This window comes from Myripristis murdjan, chromosome 3, assembly GCF_902150065.1.
Source record: "Myripristis murdjan chromosome 3, fMyrMur1.1, whole genome shotgun sequence".
Taxonomy (NCBI): Eukaryota; Metazoa; Chordata; class Actinopteri; order Holocentriformes; family Holocentridae; genus Myripristis; species Myripristis murdjan.
In genome coordinates this window covers 38,525,963-38,548,146 of record NC_043982.1, presented here as the reverse complement: position 1 = coordinate 38,548,146, position 22,184 = coordinate 38,525,963, and the positions used below count along the sequence as shown (strand labels likewise).

At 40.7% G+C, this 22,184-nt stretch overlaps 1 protein-coding gene across 1 annotated transcript in view; it reads right to left on the bottom strand.

Moving 5' to 3' along the window:
• LOC115376252 (neural-cadherin) overlaps nt 1–22,184 on the bottom strand; it is a 376,719-nt gene that overhangs the window by 100,656 nt on the left and 253,879 nt on the right. Inside the window, exon 26 of the mRNA XM_030075748.1 lies at nt 5,942–6,219. Within this exon, the coding sequence (XP_029931608.1) occupies nt 5,942–6,219 (278 nt within the window). The remainder of the gene's footprint in view (nt 1–5,941; nt 6,220–22,184) is intronic.

The window sequence follows — 22,184 nt, the reverse complement described above, 5'->3', positions numbered from 1 at the left end:
GGAAAAGTCGTGGTACAGCCTTGAGATACATTTGCCAGTCAAATCCGAGTTTGCAGCAGTTCTTAGATCAAATGAGTGACTAAAAGCAAAATTTTAAAAGAACACACGCTGTATTGAGACAGTGGAGGAGGGGTATAGCCCGTACTGATGGACAGAAGCCAAAACAAAAAAACAAAAAAACAAAACAAAACAAAAAAAAAAAATAGATTTTATGTCAGGGTGTCATGGGCTGATTGCATCACATATTTCACTTTTAGGAACATCTGAGCTACATTTAAAACCACCCAAACCAAAACCTAAAACTTAAACAAAAAACAAACAAAAAAAAAAACTAAAAAAGATTTGTACATTATGATGGAAATCTGTCAGCCGCGATAAAATAGTGACAAGATCAGGCTGAGTTTATGTGATATGATCCCAGCATACATATGTAGGACTGGTCTGTGGTCCTTGTTCATGTCAGAGTAGAGGGTAGTTCGTTTGGACTAACGAGGTGTCCCACAGCTCAAATAAGACGTGTGATTATTTGGTGCAGCCCAAGTTTGAATACCATGATACCAAACAAACCAAACTAAAGCAGGAAAAGCTCCAGATGACTGCTTGTTGTTACTGAACCCATATGGTATCTACAGCTGGACAGACGGTGAAACGTCATTTTATATATGTGTTATCATATCCAAAGTAGTGAACACTTCCCCATTCGATTTGAAATGTCATCCTTTTCTCCGCCGGATGAAGATGTATGTTCAGGGAGAAAAATAAACAGCTGTAATAAACTTTAACACAGTCTAGGGTCCAGAACGCCCCTTAAGAATGATTAAAAATACTCATTACAACTTTTATTTTATCTTAATTCATCCTTATCTACAGTGGCAACACACCAGTGAGAAGCAACAAGCACTGCCTTAAATGAGAAAAATCAACATAATAAGACCTGGGAGTTCAAATTAACAGCTAGGCAGTTTGTGAGTATATTACAACGCTGGCTGCCATAGTATTAACTAAAAAGCTTCCTTTGGTAGCAGCACTGGGCAGGTCGCCCGTTTTGATGTGTTCATTTACTGCACATTTTTAATCACCAACATCATTTAAGAGAGAGAGGGAAGGGAGATTTTGCCCCTCGACTGCAGACGTGAACACATTCACACACGCTCACACACACACTCTCACGCGCACAATACCGCAGGCATTTTGCCTTGATCTCTTCCGCGGAGTCTCATAAGCATATGCTTTGACGTTATGTGCGCTCCCTTAATTTCTTTCTTTTTCCCTCCTTCCCCTCCACCCTCTCCCCTACTGTTTCTCTCTTAAAACGATACACAAGTGCAGTCTTTGTTCATCATGGAAATAAACACAGATCAGACAGACACCCAGCTGTTTTGTTGTTTGTAACCATGAAGAAAATCTGCATGACAGTGGAAGCCAGCAGTGTGGTGCAGTGAGCGAGGAAACTGCACTTCAGTCTTCAAAGACTTCAATCTCCAGGTTAAAAAAAAAGAAAAAAAAAAAAAAAGAAAAACACTGAGCTCCTTGTGTCTCCAGGGTGCTGCTCTGCATCTGACCCTGACCTCTGACATGCCTCTGCAGGGGGGCCAAGCAAAATGATATTTTCTCTTTGGAGATCAATAAAATATCATATCATTATGATTGAAAGTTAGCGGGACGGCAGATCTGACTGATGGCTTCAGCACAGTCCCGGTTCAGGACTGGCTTGCCTTTATGAAACGATACCATTAACCCTATAAAGCCATTTGTATCATATATGATACACATTTTCAATTCCGTTTTTTGTTTTCAGTTTAATCAATACTTGACCAAAATACTGTTGTATACCTTTGAACACTTCCCCTGTTCACCCTGGACCATACCATTGGCACTTCAAGTACATATCATATATCATACAACAGAAAGATTGTGTAATAACATATTTTTTGATTTATTGTTATAGGACTAAATAAAGGGTTCAATTTCAAAAAATTGGAATTTTCTGCCAATTCTTTCATAGTTCAGGCTTTAAAGGGTTAAAATAGTTTACATATTAAACACATAAACAAATAATAGACATATTTACCTATACATTTTTAATTTTGCATCTCACATGAGATGAAGGTTCAAAGTTTTTTGTCAGTTTATCTTTTTTTAAATCTGCAGTATGGAACTTTCCACTTCTGTAGGATTTTTATCGCTCACTCTTGTGGCACTAAATTATTTTTTTTTTTACCTTTATTATATTTATTTACAACACACAATTAAAAAATAAATAAATAAATAAATAAATAAATAAATACAAATAAATAAAAGTCCCTCCAGTCACTGGGCACCTGAAATAATTTACTTATTAAGTAATCACAAGCTGCTTGAAAAGTATACTTCCAGGTTGCTCAGGGGAATGCCTTTCAGTCTTTACGTGCAAACAAAATGAAGAAGAAAAGTAGAAAACCATAGAAGAAGAGGAGCTTCGTGTTTACAATGACAACAACTTGATTGCTGTTACAGAGCAGCAAAAAGTTTCTGGTGTTGCAGTATCTCTGACCACAACACCTGCAGCTGACTGGCCCGCAGAAAAGGTGAGGGAAGCGCTGAGCCTCAGGTGATTTTTGCTGTGAAATCGCTCATTGCTCCTTTAAATTTTGGATTGGGGCTGGCCGCCATACGAGCTCAGGTGCAAATGCATCAAACACAGGGATTGATGTTCATTTTCTGGTCGTCTTTGGTTGATCATTTCCGTCTCACCTCTCTGCTTTGCGCTGCACGAGGGAGACAAAACACTGCAGCCACAGAGGAGCGACCTGCAATATTCACAAAGTAATACTTCTATCAAGCCCTCCTATACTGCATTTTCTTTACAGTTAAACGTCCTGTTACATTTTGTCTAATCCGGGTAGTAGACCAGCAGAGGCACAAGGAAGGAGCCTGGAGACGATTATATTTCACAAGGTATATTAATCCTGATGCACAGAGAGAAACCGTCGGAGGCTGAAGCAGCTGAAGCCTCTGATGCCGGCCTGCTGGCAGCTGAGGCTTGCCTATTGTGTGCCCTCTTCAAATGGCAACATGAGTTCCTTGAGTTTTCTCTGGCTCTGTTACGTCTGCTCTCATCGCTCACACAAGCTGTAGTAGCGCACCAAAGGCCTGCTCTCGGCACTGCTGCCCAAATTTCAAACACCATTCACGTAATCTGACACTCATTGATGTGGAATTTAATTCTGAGCTACATCAGTATCTATGATTTCCGTTCGTCTTTGGGCATAAAAAATCTTCATGGCGTGCTCTGCTGTCTGCTGTTTCATCACAGTTTAGTCCGAAGCAGAGCAGTCTTCATATTTTACGCTCATACAGTTTATCTTTTTTTGGAAAATGTTTCAACCTTACGGTGAGTGATCAACACCAGCTGAGGTCAAGACCCTGACGGAGAAAACGTCAGTAATTTCTTGTCCTTCACTGTCTTGTTTACTTATTGTTATTATTTTCAGCACCTGTTCTTGACCTTCCATAACTCAAACATTCTTCGTGCTTTACAGTATATATATATATATATTTTTTTTTTTTTCTGTCTGTCTATCGAACACACAGATGGTCAGGTACTGCGGCTGCTGTTTGCAGAGCCGACTGGAAATTACCTGCCGAGCTTCCAGTCGTAACACAAAGAAATAAAAACTAAACATAATCACAGAGAAGAGGTTGTACTTTAACTGATACATTTTTTTTTTCCCATCGGTAACACTAATTATACTGATTGATATCTGACACCAATAGGGTGAATAAATCAATAAAATAATCCTGTTCTGAAACTATACCTGATTTATTTTTTTCAAATTGCCCCATTTGTCTAATGCAGTTTGTTTGATTACTGACAAGAATGATAATGAAAATAATAATGAATAAAAATGAAGATGCTTCCATAAAAAAAGACAGTATAACTGATTTTGTGTTCATATTGCTGCCTATTTGCCTTATGATGATTAGACTAAGTTTTTTCACTATTACTCGCAGTGATTTTGTTGGTTATTTTAAAGAACGGGGTTTAAATGCCAACAAAAGTAATACTTTAATAAAAATACAGTATATCTGATTTTTGTTCAAATTGCTGTGTATTTCCCCTACAATAACAACAGACTAGACGTCATAATTTAACCAACCTTTTTATTTACCACTAAAATTACTGCTTACACCTGATGCGCGGCCAGGGGAGAGCAGTTAAAGATGAAAGTGCAAACAGACAAAAAGACACTCATTATAAGAGTTTTTTCGGAGGAGAGACCCAGAGGGCTCGTTGGCTTTCATACCTTTATAATGAGGCTTCCATGGCGAGTCTAACAGGGCGGCTCAAACAGCCATCAGCCCTCACAAGCACGAGAAGAAACACAAAGGTTAAAGCAATTCTCTCAAAATGTAGCCGCGACGGTCAACGTCAACATCAAAGAACTTCGACATGGAGAGAGAAAGGAGAGAGAGAGAGAGGCCCTCCAATTAGAGATGAAACAGAATAGCCTGTAATGCTAAATGAGGTCGCCACACAGCGTCGACCCCGATCTGCGAAAACAGAAACATTAACGCAGGTGCATACGCGGAGAGCCCTTCCTGTGTCCCAATCATGTCCAAAATTACTCCTTGCACTCAGTGATAACTCCATCATTGGCCCACCTCTTTAGCAAATTACCATTACTCCCTGTGTCCCCACTCACTGTGGTTGAGGACCGCTGGCCTCCCAAACCGCAGCACCATTTTTGTGATCCAGTTAGAAATAAAAGCCCTCGGTTTGTCAGTGATGGCTGGTTGTAAAAATGAACGTCAATAAAAAAAAAAAAAAAAGACACATTTCGAATGGGAGGGATGAAACGAGTGTCAAATCTTCTGTTAAAGACTCGCATGAAGGGGGGGAGTTCGATTCCTATATCCGCTCTAAAGTGGGAAAACATCCATTTGATCTGTTTTATTTGTGTGTAGATGCAGGTGTGTGTGTGTCAGTGAGTGAGTGTGTGTATGTGCGTGCATGTACCTCAATCTGTCAAGATCACCCTTCAGTGAAAGCGAACCAGAGATATAATTTCAATAATAACATGTGCAGCAATACTCCAGCATGTCTGCGTAAACAGTTTCAGAACATTGCATCACTGTATTAATTTATTTATACATTTGCATTCATTTAATTATTGAGTTTTTGAGACCAGCCTGACACCTATACCCATCCAAACTGCACTTGCTCGGGCCTGTCAGGCTGAATTTACTTCTTAATTTGTTATTATTTCTTATTTAAGCCAAAAATGTTGTTGTTGAGCGCTGGCATTATTATCACAGGAATAGCTTTGGCGTCTTCTGTCTTCCAGGCTGTTTACACTTATGCAGTGCTGGGCTTGTTACACAGAAAAGCAATATATTGCTCATTACTAATTACATATTTCAAAGTGAATGTGAATTACTTTAGTTATTATTCCCAGGGAGCAGTAATTTAAAATACAACTTGTACTTTTCCATTACATCTTGTGAAATTGCTGGATCCACTGTTGTTTTCAAAACTCAGTTTTCTCTCCTGTGAATGATCGGGAAAACTAAATAACATCGACATCAAATGTTCTTGTCTTTTTCTGTTTGATAAAATCAGAGTGGTGGTAATATTTCCAGCCTAGGCACTCAAACCTCACTATATTTTCATCCAGGTGAATTCATAAAAGTTCTGCTACCTGCAGGGCATTCTTGTATCAACTGAGAGGAAAAGAACTGACAGTCCATCTTTTTTGAACCTCCTCTGATGTACAAAAAGAGCAGTGAAAACAAAAGTAATGATTTTTTTCTTTGACTGACATCTGTACTAATAAGATAGAAATTGGAGAATTAATTTGTTAAACCAGTCGTTACTGGAAAACTGTAATAATTAATGTGTTCCTACCCATCTCCGCCCCTCTGGCTCTGGCATTTGAATTTTTTTTTTTTCAACACTCACCTATAGCCGTTCTGAGTGTCCACACACACTCCGCCGTTGAAGCAGGGGTTTCTGGGATAGGCCGCGCAGGGCTGATGGGAGTGCTCTCGGCCCGGGCAGGAGCACACCGCTGTGGACTCCACCGTCACCGACACCAGACTCATCGTCCCACAATCCACCACAGTGGGCATGTCGCGCACATTCAGTACGTTGGTGCAGCCACCGGTGCCGGCGCAGTCCGAGCCGGGACACTCGTCCACCCGGACCTGCGACACGTTGACCTGCAGGAACGACTGCAGCTGCAGCAGGGAGAGAGAAAAGTAGGATAAATGGCAGAGTTTGCACACACAAACAAGTGAGGACACACTGAAGCAGTCATATTAGGAACTAAATAGATCAATATGAGATCTAATATGGATGACATTTATTCACTAGAGAAAAAAAAAAAAAAAACACATACAAACACATTTTTAAATATGTTTTGATATAATATAAGACAATCTATTTCCTCCTCATACAAACATATTAATTATAACTAACACAAATCAGACAGCCGCTAGTTAGCATGGATGGTAATATACTTGTGAAAAATGGATTGTCACACAGGCAGACTGGATGGGCGACAAGTGAAACGAGGTGTTTACTGCCAATTTTAAAGGATGTAAATGCTACAAGCGAAAGTTATGCATGCATCAATCTGCATGTTAGCAAGGGAAGAGAAACATTTTTCCTTTTCCACCAAACTCAACATCCCGTTAACACCTCAGCCAGACTGCAGCAGCGCTTGCAAACATTTATGGCGCAGCACAATCACTTTGGAGGAAAATTAAAATGAAAAATCCCAGGACACACCGATCGCTTGCTAGGAAACGTAACAGCAGGCCTAACATGGTCAGGGGAGGAGGGATAGCAAGTACAAACAGCTGGCAGACAGGACCCAACATGTGGAAAATATGAGTGATCATAAGCTTATTTGCCATGGCACACTGGTTGAAAATGAGCAGATGAGAGTAAACTGACTGACCCCAATCCAGCTGCAACTTCAAACTGTTTGTGATGTACTTGTGTAGATCAACACTTTGTCCAATGCAACAGTGCAACTTTTCAGGTACACTGGATATACAACCCAACTGGGTTCTGCATGTACACTGTGTATTATCCATACATAACTAACTTCACCAGTGCAAAATAAAGCTTTTAAGTCAAATACTGCAAGGAAACTCTGGCTTTCTAAAGCAAATCTGCATGTTTACAAGTCATTTAGTCTCATGTTTGGTCTTAAAATGTTGTTTAAATTGATTTTTTTTCCCCCAGTGTAGTTCACGTCATCCTGATTTCCTCTCAGTCATGTTGCACATAGCTGCAGAAGACACACACTGCCAGCATACAGCCTCATAGCCAGACACTCTATTTTATCATCTGGCATTAGTATTTATCACACCTCCAATTTATATGGATTATATGCAAACTGCCACAGACTTGTACATTGTCCAGCCATACATGTAAATACATACAGATACGCCGGTAAACACATAGATAGTGATAAACAGACAGACACACACACAGGAGCTGATTTGAGCGTACAGTGTGTTACAGTACAGTAGGCAGATCAGGTCTAACAAACCAAGCAGCTTTTCTGCACTATTTCCTGATAAAGTGGGCTAAACTGCACTGAAGCAGAAAGGGAATTGTGGATCTCTAGGTTGAGTAGTTTGACAAAGCACTGAATAGGAAAATGAAATGGAAATTGAGTATGTGTGTAAGTGTATGTGTGTGTGTGTGCATGTAATAGAAAGCTGCGTTTGCCTGGCTAGAGTGACCCTGGTCCAGTAAACTGTCATGGAGTTTATGCACACATGCACGCACACAATATGCATGCAGGATGTGGATGCACACACCCACCCACCCACCCACCCGCACACACACACACGAACACACATACACACACGGTATGCAATGTGTTTTAAAAAAGAAAAGGGTCACTTCTTGCTAAATCGTATGAGTTGATTGGAGCTCAGTTGGTGTGATTGGATTGCGCTCAGTAACCATGCAGTTCACATCTCTTCTGTTTAATTCATTCTGCATTGCCACTGCAATGTCCCAGTGGTCGGCAAGTTTGCCAAGAGGAGAGAATTACTTCAATTATGATTATTATTATTTCCTCTCCTTCATATAAGCTCTATTACCTTGTTTGCCTGTCATAAATTAGTCCCCTTGTTGGTTTTCAAATTGCACACAAATGCTTATTTGCTTCGTTTTCCCTTGGCTATAGTGCTGTTTAGCTGTTTAGAAGGAATAAACATAGTCTTGCTCGGGGTGAATGGGAGTTTGGTTGTGCGGGAGGATATGGGGCCTGCTGTTTGTTTGGTCTATAGACCCAATTCCACCTGCTCTGTATCTCTGTCAGTGTGTGCTATATGACAGTTTGTTTTGTTTACCTTGGTCTAAACCCCAAATGCAACCTGTTTGAATTTCTGGAGCGACTGTGCATCCACGGTCTTACATGCGAATTTCATTTGAGCATACATGAGCATGGGTGTGTGTGTCTGTGCACATCTAAGTTTTGTGTTTACTATGTAATACTGTCTTGTTGCAAAATACTGGGTGTTTTTTTTTTATTTTATTTATTTTATAACAGTTATAGAAGTGCTTCAAATCCAGGTTGTAAATAAAACCATGATGCGCTGAAAAGCCGATCAGCCAAACTACCTCTGGAGCTGAGACACATCACAAACACATGATCCACCAAGCAGCTACAGCACTGAAACTAAAGCCAACAGGTGTCAGACAGCTCAAGTAGTTGAGAAAAAAATGGATTATTAGTATCCTGGTGAATTGATTCGCAATGAGTGAGATCAGGCATTATCTGATCAAAGTGAGAACCATTAAGACTCGACTCAAAAGCTGTGGAATAAAAATGAAATTTGATGTTTCGTCGTTGGCTGTCAATGAGGACAGATTCGCCTGAAAAAAAAACAAAAACCAAAAAAACAACCAGAATACAACACAAAACCTGATTGTTCTCGTTGTTGACCTGGCTCGCTGGTTGATTGTATGTTTATTTGAGTCAGCTGAGTCGAAACACTAACGCTAATGCAAATTATAAAGTCAACCGGCAAATTGTATAAATATGCTGATGACACGGTGTTAGTTGGTTTTATGCAGACGGGGGAAAGAGTTACTCAGTCGACATATTTCTACCATATTGGTGAGTTTACTGAGAGGTGTGAAGACAGCGGCTCTCTTTATTAACAAAAGTAAGACTGAGGAGCTGGTTATTATGAGTCACAACAATGCCAGCCATTATTTTCCACCTGTTCTGATCCATGATCCGCCTGTTAAAGCAGCAGAGGAGATTAAAAATTTAGGAACTTTATGCTTTACAGCCAACACAGAATACATCTTTAAATCAATCAGTATTTTTTTTTTTTTTTTTTTTTACAGAAAACTGGATTCATACGATATGAGCAAGGAAATTTTAGAGACTGTTTACAGAAGTCTTGTTCAAAGTGTTTTATTTAATATGTGTGGCCGGTAAAATTATTGGGAAGCAGCAGAGAAAACTGGGATGTAAATATAAAATGCAGGTGAAACAAAAAGCCGTACAAAGTGTGTCTGACTCTGTTCATCCCCTCTTTAAAGAATTTATAAAACTGCTCTCAGGGAGACGCTGCAGCAACCGAGAACATTTACAAAAACAGACTTTCGTACAAAATGCAGTAACTCTGCTAAACTGATAAACACTGGAACCATGACCACATCTATCTGTATGTCTGTCTATCTATTGATCCTCAATTGTGCACCGACCACCTTTATAGACGTCAAATATCCCAGAGGGAGGGCATGTGTGAGGCAGTTTGCATTTTTAATCAAATCCAGCGAAATTAAATGTAATATAAATGTAATCCAGCTAAATCAGATCTAGATACAATCCAGACACAATAACAGCAAGTGGAGGAATTAGAGCTGCAATAAAAGCTTACAGGCATCTTAATAATTTGTTAACATGCTTTTATTGTGAGAGAGCTAATGTTATGTAAGAGCTGGGCCGGACCGCAGCGGTGGTTCTCATGCAATGTTAAAGCCGGCTGGACAGAGGGCCAGAGAGTGTGCCCGCACGTCCTTGTGGATGTCAGTTTGACAAAGCAAGCAGGCATCTGCTGCGTACTGCATGCCTTTTAACCTTCATAAGATGAGGAGACATGCTGGAATTCTTGCCTAAAGGGAGCTCCCCTTCAAATAAATCAGATTTACAAGCCAGAGGGGCAGAGAAGAGGGAGGCCACTGCAAGCTGTCCTCTCCCTCTCAATGTTGCAAGAATAGACTGCCATTATTTTGGCTGGGGGAAACAAATGGCAGGGGAAGAAGAAAAAAGGGGAAGAGGGAGGGAGGGATGATTACTTTTCTGGGGGAAGTGAAACACTATTTTGGTTTTGTAGAGTGGACAGGTGAAAACGAAACATCCAACCTTAACACTGTTCAGAAACAGTAATTGATGATTTCCTCTATGTTCATGCTGTTTGTTGTTTTAAGGTGTAAATACTTTTTACTGCTGGTAAACTGACCAAACACGATGCACATAGAGAGTAATTACAGCCACAGTGGAGCTTAATGGGAGAAAATAAATGAGCTCTCCCTCTTCTGTGCTGGATTTCTCCCTGTATGTGTGTTTAACTTTGCTGCAAATCTCACAGAGAACAAAGAAACCCTCACTCTTTTATTTTTTGGGGCTGACACTGAAACCTGACAGCTGACACTTCTGTTTTACATTGCTGACATTGCCTCCCTATTAAACACCACTGTAGCTGTGCCGAAAATATTTTTCAGTGATGCAACTGGATTCACTAGTAGCTTAGCAGCACAATAACAACAACACAGCATCAAACAACAAAACGGCACTAGAAATGCAATAACGCAATAAAGTACATCACTGTAAAAGTTTTTAAAGAATGTCCATATGTTTTTGGATGAGGATTTGTTGTGAAGTAAAAGGGAAAGTTAAGAATCTCGTCTTCACTCCTGTTGCTGGGCAAATGAAATCAGAGTCACATCCTGCTGTCCTGTAAAAATCAACTAGTTAAAGTTATTCACTGTTACCATAGAGACTCTTAGCGCGTCAATGCAAATTTCTCACAGCAAATTAAAATCTTAAATTTCTTCTAATATGTGAGTCATGTAAATATCGGTCCAAAAATAAAATGAAAAAAAAAAAAAAAAAAAAGGGCTTCAAAAACACTGGCTTCCTCATATCCACCCTGTATCTAAGGCTCACTACCCTTGATTCATATATTGTCAATTCTATTAAAATGTTGATTTAAAATGACTTGCTATGGAATGGCTTTGTCATTCGGCCACTACATTAATATTAGCAAATTCTTATCTAATTACGACTAGCTGCTACAATTACTACTATTTACTTTAATTCCCATAGTCTTCAGTTACTTCAGTTGATTTGAAGTAATACAATGGCAACATTACAGCCAATTAATGAAAACAGACTAAATCCTGTTTTTCCAATGAAGTATATTTGCATTTGCACTTCAGAATCCTTGGTGAATTTGTTCATCTAAGATTTATATCAGCAGAGCAACGTGAGTTAAAATGACCGCGAGAGAGAAACAGAGACACACACAGAGACTAATAAATACAGTCTTAATGCTACATGTATTTGTAAAGCGTTTGCTCTATAGGTCTTTGATCACCAGCCATCCCATAAGACAAGTGGGGGTAAAAACTATGCATAAACCCATGCTGTATCTCCATCTCTCTGTCTCGTGTGTTATGCATATTATTTTCCAACAACAGCAGAGCTCTAATGGACCATAATAACATACTTGGAGAGGATATATTTTTACACAGCCACATTTACAGTTACTCTAACTGAAGGGGCTCTGGCCAGGCCAATTACAACAGGTACAGATGCATGGGAAAGGTTTTCCTTTTATTATTTCATCATGCACTTCACAGCATTTTTATGAGCTTGTTTGTTTGCCTGCATCATTGTTACAGAACAATGTAAATAGAAAGCGAAAATGAAAATCGAGATGACCTCCACAGCTGTCTTTCACTGCTGTGCATAACTTGGTGAAGTCCAGACCTGACTTCAAAACAGTTTCCAAAGCTGCTTTAAGAATTCTGATGTAAAATAAATAAATAAATAAATAAATACATTCCTAATATTATAGTAGTCTGTCAAGCCAGCCTCTCTCCTCCAAAATCTTCAAATGCCCCAGAGAGAGTCTGCACTGCAGCCTGCTGAAATCTGAATACCAGACAAATCAGTGTTCATGAAAATGTGTTTCCCTAAGAGACGAAACCAGCCCAGGACACTGCAATGTTAGCTGTGTATAGCTAATTTATTACCAACATATAATTGAATGGTTGTAACACCAATGAAACCAGTCAAACAAGACATAATTGGACATGAACGATTATAAACGATTTCCAGTATGTCTTGTTTACATGCAAAGTCTGTCTACAAAGCAAACAGACAGACAGACAGATAGATAGAACCCTACCCCTAACCCTAGATAGACCTTTATTGACCATTAATTCAAATATTTTCCCTTCAGGGGATCAATAAAGGGGGGTGAGCACATAAAAATGTGGCTGAATGACTGGATATCTGTTTTTATTTTCTCTTCGAGCTTCAGATATGCAAAAATACAGCGTTATGCATTAAGGGGAGCCATACATCTGACTCGAGAGACTGATATCATAGCTTCAGCATACTCATTGGGGTTGATATTGATTTTGGCCAGCTCCTGCATGTGGAATGTTTACTGTTCCATTCCAACACTTGCTGGGACTTTTAAAAATGTATTTAATTTAATTTAATTCTTTTTTTATAACCTGAGGAAGGAGGATCAAGGTAACGTTAACATGTTATCATTTGGATATCTTTGCAATTGCTGTTTTCCAGCTCAAAACATATTAGCTGATTTTAATTGTTCATTATGAACCAGATGATGATCAGAGCCTCCAGTACTATGAGATTGCACATGGAAATACACACTGGGGATCATCAGGGTGGTACAGCGAGTAACTGCTAAGAGACAAAAACACATGTATCGCATTAATATTATTATTGTTTTTGCTGTTTTTATTATTCAGCATGTGTCTGCGTGTAAAGTAATGAATTGCAGACACGCATTGTGCGTGTGCAGTGGGTATATGACAGGAAGTCATGCTGCATTCAGGTCACATGGGAACAACTTGCGATGGTTTGACATTTAAAAGCAATGGCTTGGCAGTGTTCCCTCATTTGAACTCATTTGAAGCCATCAAGACGACGCGACTGAAGTTTCCTTTGGTGTTCGGTTGCTCCTGATCCGCTTCTTCACTTTTTACACACATAAACTTCGCCATAATACATGCTCAGTTCAACAAAACAGAACATTGCAATGTCAATCAGAAAAAAAACAAAAAAAAAAACAAGAAATTCTTTTGCCCTGTCATGCATTTGAACAGCTGTGATCCTAAAATGTACTTCATGGCCTATATACTGAGGTGAACCTTGTTTTCAAGTATAAAGCTCGTGTTTACTGCCACTCTCTGACATGAATGGATCGTTATCATGGAAACAGAGGGGAAACGGCTGCTGGTGGATTTACTCTGTGGTATAGGGTGATGCAGTGGCAAGGTGGAGATGAGCGAGCGAGCTGAGGTTTATAAGTTCTGTTTCCCGGCACAGGAGAATGGATCACTGCAGGTTAAAAGCCAGTGAGACACACACATGTGGGGGGATATGTCTGGAAACAGTGGGAGGAGGAGATGATGGAAATGGGGGCACAGAAACTAAAGAGGGATGGGTGGGGGGCTTGGGAATAAGTGTCAGGTGGCTGCATAGCAGTGGGTGGCAAGCGGAGATGTTCACCTACAAATAGCTTTGATCCATTTTTGATCTTTCTCTCTCTCTCTCTCTCTTTTTTTTAACTTGATGGTGAAAATGTAAGAATTCACTGCTCCCTAGAACAGAGTGCAAAAAACAAAAACAAAAACAAAAAAACTGTCTGATGTGACATTGTTGCCGGTATCTGCTTTACAATGCTAATGTCGACCAACCTGACAATAAACTAATATATCAGTCTAACCCTGTCTAGATTGATTTAGGATGTCTTTTAATCCAGAAGGAAGGAAACATCACTGAAAGTTCTCAGTCATGAAAACAATAAAACACAACTATTAAGTGCAGTACAACACAATACACACCAATTAATAGTGATTAATACCCTACCTCTATGAATAATACCCTACCTTCCACCCTTAAGCCAACCCACTGATGAGTTTATTACAATTTCTTTCTCACTGTGTTCTTAAAAATTGTTTGACTTCCTTGCCGCTTGCTTTGATGAATTATTCCATTTCTTAATTCACCTAAAATTCAAGACTCTTGCCAGTTTTCTTTCTGTGCCTAAGTAAAACATATCTTGGGTTAACTGGTTTCTCGAATTTGCCAGATTGCCTGTATTTTGCCACTGGCATCCTGTTGTGCCTGTTGTGAGACATGTGTATGATAAAATGGACTCATATACAGTTCACTTCAATTTCTCTCTCAATTATTAGCCACCCTGGAGCACTGCAACACATTCTCATTCCCACCTCTTTCATGTCCGATACTGACCCCCCTCAGTGTCAGGATGACACACATCTGGCTCTCTCACTTTTATCACATGTCAGTGTCATGTGGTTAGGTTCTGTGCTCTTCCTCACTCTTTAAACTATGTCCCCATCCCCCACGTCTCATACTAACACCAAACAGTGCCTTTGGTTTCTAATGGGTGCCTTGTGTAATGGTACCAGATGCAGAAGGGCATGACCAAGCTACAGCATTTGATGCTCTGGGAAAGAGAATGGGCTGAGGATTGTACCTGGCTGCTGCTGGGAGGCCCACCTCCTCCATCTTGCACAGTTCTTGCAACCTTGTTTTTTGCTACTGCAGTTTTTCACATGAAGTCAATAAAAAACTGTCCAACAGCTCTCCCAAGGGTGTAGTTTGATAAAATATTTGACTATCTATTAGCCCATGTTTACAAATGAACACCCCCATCTTTTTTGTGTTAATGTCTGACAGAAGCGCTGCAATTAGTGCTACTTGGGCTGATATGGAACCACAACAACAATAATAATATTAATGATGATGATAAAGATAAACAGCCAGTCATGTTGGTGGTACATTATTAACAACAGACTATGACAAATCCAATCTGATTGGTCCGCTCATAAAAAAGGCAGATGATGTCACATGCAGTTTCTATGAAACTATGAAGTGGTTTCAAAACTACCAAAAAAAAGAGATGAGATTTTAATGATTCCATGGAAAGAAAGGCAGTGACATGTAAAATAAAAATAAATAAATAAATTCACGCAACGTTGCCCACTGCAGGTAGATGCTTACTCATTTTTTTGCCAGGAAAAAGATGCTGTACCTGTCAGATAAATATGTCCTTATCCGATTTATTGACGTGTCACTGCAGCCATAATGTTGCAGTTTCAGGATAATTTCACGGAGAGCTATTTCAAATGATCTAATGAAGATGAGTCCAAACTGTAAGAAATACTCATCAAATAAATTACTCCTCTCAATAAATCTCTATCAGCCAGTGCTGCAGTGGTGGAATGAGATTTATGGTGAGAGTGTGTGTTGTTTTTTGCTATGAGATCATTCCTTTGAAAATAATTCCAGATTTGTTCACGTGCAGTACCTTCCACTAACTTACTTGGTAACAGTAAGAAACTGAGTGGGATTTGTTCTTTGGAAACTAAATCTAAGGAACAAACGAATAATTAATATGAAACTCCTGCAATCTATGGAGCTGCAGACCAGAGCAACATGTTCCTCATATGAGCATCACTTGTGGATTGGTTCAATCAAACTCAGAACTGAGTCTCAACTAAAACTCAGTTCTGAGTGTCAGTGATCATTTTCTGAGAGTGGATGTCTGATATTTTCCAAAAAATGGCAATTTCACTTTTAAATGAAACACTTGGTTCAAGACCTCATCTAAACTAACCCTATCCAGCAGATGCAGGAGGAATATTACATTTAAGTACAAATCAAATACACGATATGGGCAAAAGTGTTGGGCCACCTACACATCACACCTACAGGAACGTTTATGATATCCCATTCTAAATTCACAGACAATATTATGGATTTGGTTCCCCCTTTGCAGCTACAACAGCCTCCACTCTCCTGAGAAGGCTTTCTACAAGATTTTGGAGTGTGTCTGTGGGCATTTTTGTCGATTCAACCAGAGGAGCATTTGTGAGGTCAGACACTGATGTTGGACCAGAGGGCCTGGCTCGCAATCTCTGTTCTAGTTGATCCCAAAGGTGTTGGATGGGGTTGAGGTCAGGGCTCTGTGCGGGCCGCTCAAGTTCTTCCACACCAAACTCAGCCGGCCACGCCTTTATGGAGCTGCTTTGTGCACTGGGGCTCAGTCATGCTGGGACAGGAAAGGGCCTTCTTTCCCCAAACTGTTCCCACAAAGCTGGAAGCAAGGGATTGTCCAAAATGTCTTGGGGAGCTGAAGCGTTCAGATTTCCCTTCACTGGAACTGAGGGGCCGAGGCCGAGCCCAGAAACACCAGCCCACAGCGTGACCCCTCCTCCAGGAAACTTTACAGTCGGCACAATGCAGTCAGCATTCACCAAACCCAGACTCATCCATCAGACCGCCAGATAGAGAAGTGTGATTGGTCGCTCCACAGAACATGTTTCCACCGCTCCAGAGTCTGGCGGCGGCGTGCTTTACACCGCTCCATCCGACACTTGGCGTTGTGCTTGGTGATAAAAGGCTTGTGTGCGGCTGCTCGGCCATGAATCTCCTGGCAAACAGTTTTTGTGCTGATGTCGATGCCAGAGGAAGTTTGGAGCTCTTGTAGTTACTGAGTCAGCAGAGCATTGGCCACTTTTACGAACTACACTCACGTCAGTGCACGGCAACCCCGCTCTGTGACTTTACGTGGTGCTGCCCCCTGGTGGCTGAGTCGCTGTGGTTCCTAAACGCTTCCACTTTACAATAATACACTTACAGCTCATGGTGGAATATCTAGGAGGGAAGAAACTTCACGAGCTGACTTGTTGCAGCGGTGGCTTCCTATTACATTATTATTACAGCAGCACGCTGGAACTCAGTGAGCTCTTTAGAACCAGACGTTCTTTCACAAATGTTTGTAAAGGCAGACTGCTTGGCTAGCTGCTGGATTTTATACATCTGTGGCAGTGGGACTGAATGAAACACCTGAATTCAGTGATTAATGGGTGTGTCCCAATACTTTTTTTTTTTTTTTTTTTCCATATAATGTGCATTAGCCAGTAATGGAGTCTCTGAATCACTTTGGCTTAAATGGTTCAACAGAAAGTGCCATGCCCCCTCTTTTCTCCTTAACATTTCATTGTGGAAATGTGCAGATAGGAGGACTCTCAATGTGTAGCAGACAACAAAAGACCCGGGGGGGAGTATTGTTCCTGGGACTATTGTTCAAATCCACCAAGGCTCTCTGCAAACTTCTCCACTGCCTTTGGGACCCCATTAATATAATGACGAGGCGAACCTGAGAGTCTGCGTGCCATACCAATGATCTTTAACAAGCGCAAAACCAATGCGTAATAAATGTGTAATAATAAAGGTTTCAAGCAGAACCAGCTGGATTGAAAACACTGAGGGATGAGTTCCATTATTGAGGTAGAACAGAGAGAGATAAAGAGACATGGGGAATAAAGATTTTTTTTTCTCTCCTACTTCTGAGGCATTACTGGAGAATTGAGAACATTAATAATAAGCGGTTTCTCATCTTCTGCCCCCCCCCCTCCCTGTCCCTCCACCTCTCCCTGTTTCCTGTCCACCAGCTCCCTCTCTTATATCTCTCCCTCTCTTGCTCATCCTCTCCTTCGCCACGCTTCACATCTCATTCTGATCAATGTCTTCTCCGGAGAGCCAGGCTGAATTCAGATGAAACGCTCGGGGTTCTCCTCACAAATCACACCTGAAGCTTTACCTACCTCTCCGTTTGCACATCTCTGCCTTCCTTTCTCCTGCTCTCCAGCCATGCTTTTGCTTATCTTCCAACTTATTGTTTATACCCGCGTGCTTTGCATAGCATCTTTAATCTTTTCCCTCTTTGTTTTTCCGAGTCATTGTTTGCAAAAAAAAAAAAAAAAAAAAAAAAAAAAATGAAGAGAAGGTACTGGCGAAAGAAACTAGGTGACACACATGGGGTGATTCACATTGACGGGGCATCATTCACTGTTTCTGTTTCTCTCTATCTCTTTCCCTCTCATTTACACACACACACACATACACACACATATGCAAATGCACACTAACTTATCACTCCCTCTGAATATGCTAGATCTTCTCTCTGTCTCCCTGTTGGATGAAATTCACACAATTCAACTCACTCTGTTGAGCTCTCTCTCTCTCTCTCTCTCTCTCTCTCTCTCTCTCTCTCTCTCACACACACACACACACACACATACACATGTCTCTGACTTCCATTCAGATTTGAAAACGTGAAATGAGGTCTGACTGAGGCCAATGGCCGGGGACTGTCAGCGAGATTACGTGAAATATGTTTCACCACCGCTGTGCTATGTTGCTATTAGATGTCCTTGAAATTTGCTTGATTTAATGGTGTGCAGGTGAGATGTTTATTGTAAATATCCATGAGAAGAGTAAAAGCAGTTACAGTTGATCTTTGAATTTCTGTACACACACCACCCCCATCCCCCTTCCATTTTGACAGAGCACAGTCATAGTGGACTTTTTTTTTTTTTTGGTGACTGGAACGGTCAAAGCATTACAGGCGTAATCCACACTGTGCATTTCAGTCGGAGTCAAATTGGGTTGGATTTAAAGTGATGTTCTACACTTGTAGACTTTATATAAAAAAGATATAACAGGTTTTTTTTCTCCATTGGTTGGCCCAGAAATAACTGTCCAGGACACTGGCCTAAATCAGGCCTTATTTCCCAGTGTCCTAAATAACAGTGCGTGCGTGTTTTGGATGGAAGATGATCTGCAGGGACCCACTTAAAACGATGACAGGACAACAAGTCCAGAAAACGTCCACCATAGGAGGGCCTTTCAAACAAATTCTATGATAAATTATATGAAATACATACCATGACGCAGGGCTGACAACAAGCTTTTTACACAGGATGATAGATAAACAGAAGAGACGACTAAATGCTATCGACTGACTGCTCATTTGCAAGACACATAATGCAGACAGCATAAACATGAGCTATCATTAGATATTTTTTCTCTCTTCATTCTCTATCTTTTCGTAATCTACCTCTGTCGGGGTCTCTGACAAGTATGTGTGGTGTCTCAACATCAGGTGAATGTGCATGTATGTGCAGGGCTGTTTGTAAATTATAGTTGTAAGTAAATGTTACCTAGGTGCTGCAATGCCATAGTTGGCCATTTTCGTAGATAAGGAAGATCTAAAAGTGTGAGATGCAGTGATAAAACACATATGCCTTGAAAGCGTATGTTAGTATGGTGAAGTGGTTTCAGTTAATAAATAAACCCAAGGCTATCAAACTACAAAGTTATTGTCAATTTAAATGTCCTTGGAAACAGAGCTCTATGTTAAGATCATTATGTCAAGACAGCTTTGAAGTGCACTTGATAAATTTCAACGAGGTGTTGCTCCACCTGCAATAAAAACTGGCAGATACACACACACTCCAGCCAACAGACATCTCTGTCATCTCTGCAGTAATGAATCTACTGAATCTGAGTCCCATGTACTGCTATTCCTTTTTTCAGAATATGTTGCTAAGTTTAAAGATCTAGATCAGTAGTTCTCAAACTGTGGCATGGGGTCACGATTAGGCACTGGTTTGTTTTGAGGGGTCGTAAGCCAGAAAGGTTGAAAACCACTGATCTAGATGATACCAATAAGTTGTACATTATTTTATCTTGTAAACTGTGAACTAATGAATGTGCTAAGACCTGCCGCTAAATTCTCAAACCTTTCATATTTTCAACTTTTTAATGAATGTGTTGTTATGGGCTTTGTGACTCTTAATCTACATTTGGCATGCGTGTTGAGTAGTGACACATTAATAAATAATTCTATTCTGTTCAATTCTGTTGTATGTTCAACAGGTCAGACTACCGATGAAAGACGGAAAGCTTTTGCACAAAAAGTGAATATTTGCCTGCATTGGCTGCAAAACATTCTAACATTTAGTTTACCTATGAAATAATTTCATAATATAATCATAATTCATTTTGGACCAAACAATGCTACTGGTAAATATCATGTCAATATCATGACTGCTTTAAAGAAATCACTTTCAGTCATGTACATGTTATAGTTATAATAGTTTAAACAAATCTGGTTGTAAGACCCTCAAATGAAAAGGTGGTCCCCAAACTTGGCGCCTTTTGAAAGGACCAGCCTCTTGAGACTTTATCTAGTCTGGTTCTGTGTGCTGAGCAGGAGAAGACCAGAGAGGAAGAAGAAAGATCACATCTTGATTCTGCCAAGAGGAGCTGCTCAAAAATGTGCCTTGTAGCAACTGTATCAGCAGATATTCAATTCAGTGAGATTCATCTGCTGCAGCGATCCAAACAAACTGGTCTTGTTTCTCTTCCCCTGATGACGTCGCTCCTCCTGCCTGAAGCACACATCCTGTTGCCTGGCAACCAAATAAACAGCGCTTGCCAGAGCCAACATGAACAATGGAGAAACACCAAGAGTTAGTTTCCACCAAACTCTACGGTATGGATTTGTACAAGACTGCCTTCAACATCCTGGTCAGCTGATCAACTGAGGATCCAGAACTGAAGCGAGCTGTCCAAGTCAGCTCCACAATGCCGAAGCTGCCAATCTGATTTTAGCCTGCGGAGACAGAGCGCCCAGCCATCAGCCAGCCTGTCTGCTCACCTCTGCTGAGGTACTATCTGTGCAATACTGTAGAGGGGGGGCGTCCTTCAATAGCCTGTTAGTGGCAGGTCTGAGTGAACGTTACTGACGTCAGAATTATTCCATCTCTGTTGGCTCAGTCACTATTCACATATCCTGTTCTGCCATACTATACTGTGTGCAGCTCCAGCATAGGCAGATGTCCATCAGCAGGATGTGTGTACTATCTTCACCCCAGTCCACATTATATCTCATTTAGCTGTATTTGCCACATGTATATATTCTGATGTATAACAAATATACTTTGCATGAGAGAAACTGCTTGTCTTTAATAAAAAGGTCACTAAAAGGTCCAAAGATTCAGAACAGGAACTCCCAAACCCATATTCGCAACAGTGACCATCATTATTGATTTGCTCCTTCAGGCCTCCAAGGGTTGATCTTACCAAGTTCAGCTTCAGCTTTTCATACAAACAAAATTACACTTATAATGGCGGCGTGGCGGTAGGGTGACCTCCTGCGGGGCAAGTCCCGAGGGGAAGTCAACAATGGGAAGTTAAACCACTAACGAAATGCAGGACCAGTCTGTTTGTCATGGACTGAACCTGAACCTCCAGTTCCTCCCAGGCTTATCCCGACCCTCCTTATTATGTCCCTGCCCAGGACCCATACCTTCACACCCTCCTGTCTGCTCACTTGTCATCTGCTGCCAAGTGTTCCCTCCAAAACAGCTGCCACACCCACCTGCATGCCCTGTCCACCACTCATCACCCAGAATTTCCCTGGTTGGGATCAATAAAGTATATCTATCTATCTATCTATCTATCTATCATCAGCCAATCATCCATCAGCAAACCAAGTTTTCCTCCCACCTGGTACCCAACCGCTCATTAATCTCAGTTGTATGCTAGTAATCTGCACAAGAGTAATCTGCCAGATTGTAGTTTGTGCTTTGCCTGCTTTGTAGTTTGTTGCCTGCCAGTGATGACCTCTCCTTCTAGGTTTTCTTTTGAATCTCGCCTCCAGATCCTGTACCTCTGCTTGATTGGACTGACCATAGGCTTCGAACTTTGGACTGTTTGGATTTGTGAACTGCCAACTGCCTCCAGTAATTTTGCTGTTCTTACTGTAATACACACTCCTGCCGCCTGACTGTGATTCTGCATTCATGTCTCTATGGCTGCAGTCCAACACATTTTTTTTTTTTTTTTTTTTTTTATCACCATGTTTACTGCGACCATTAGCCTATTTTTTTCTGTGGTTTGCAGCACGAGCAAATGAGCATATTCATTACCTTGCACTCGCTAAGAGATGTCAATCAAAATGTAAAGGCTGAGTAATGTACATCTCACTGAATGTATCTATAGAGACAGTGTTAA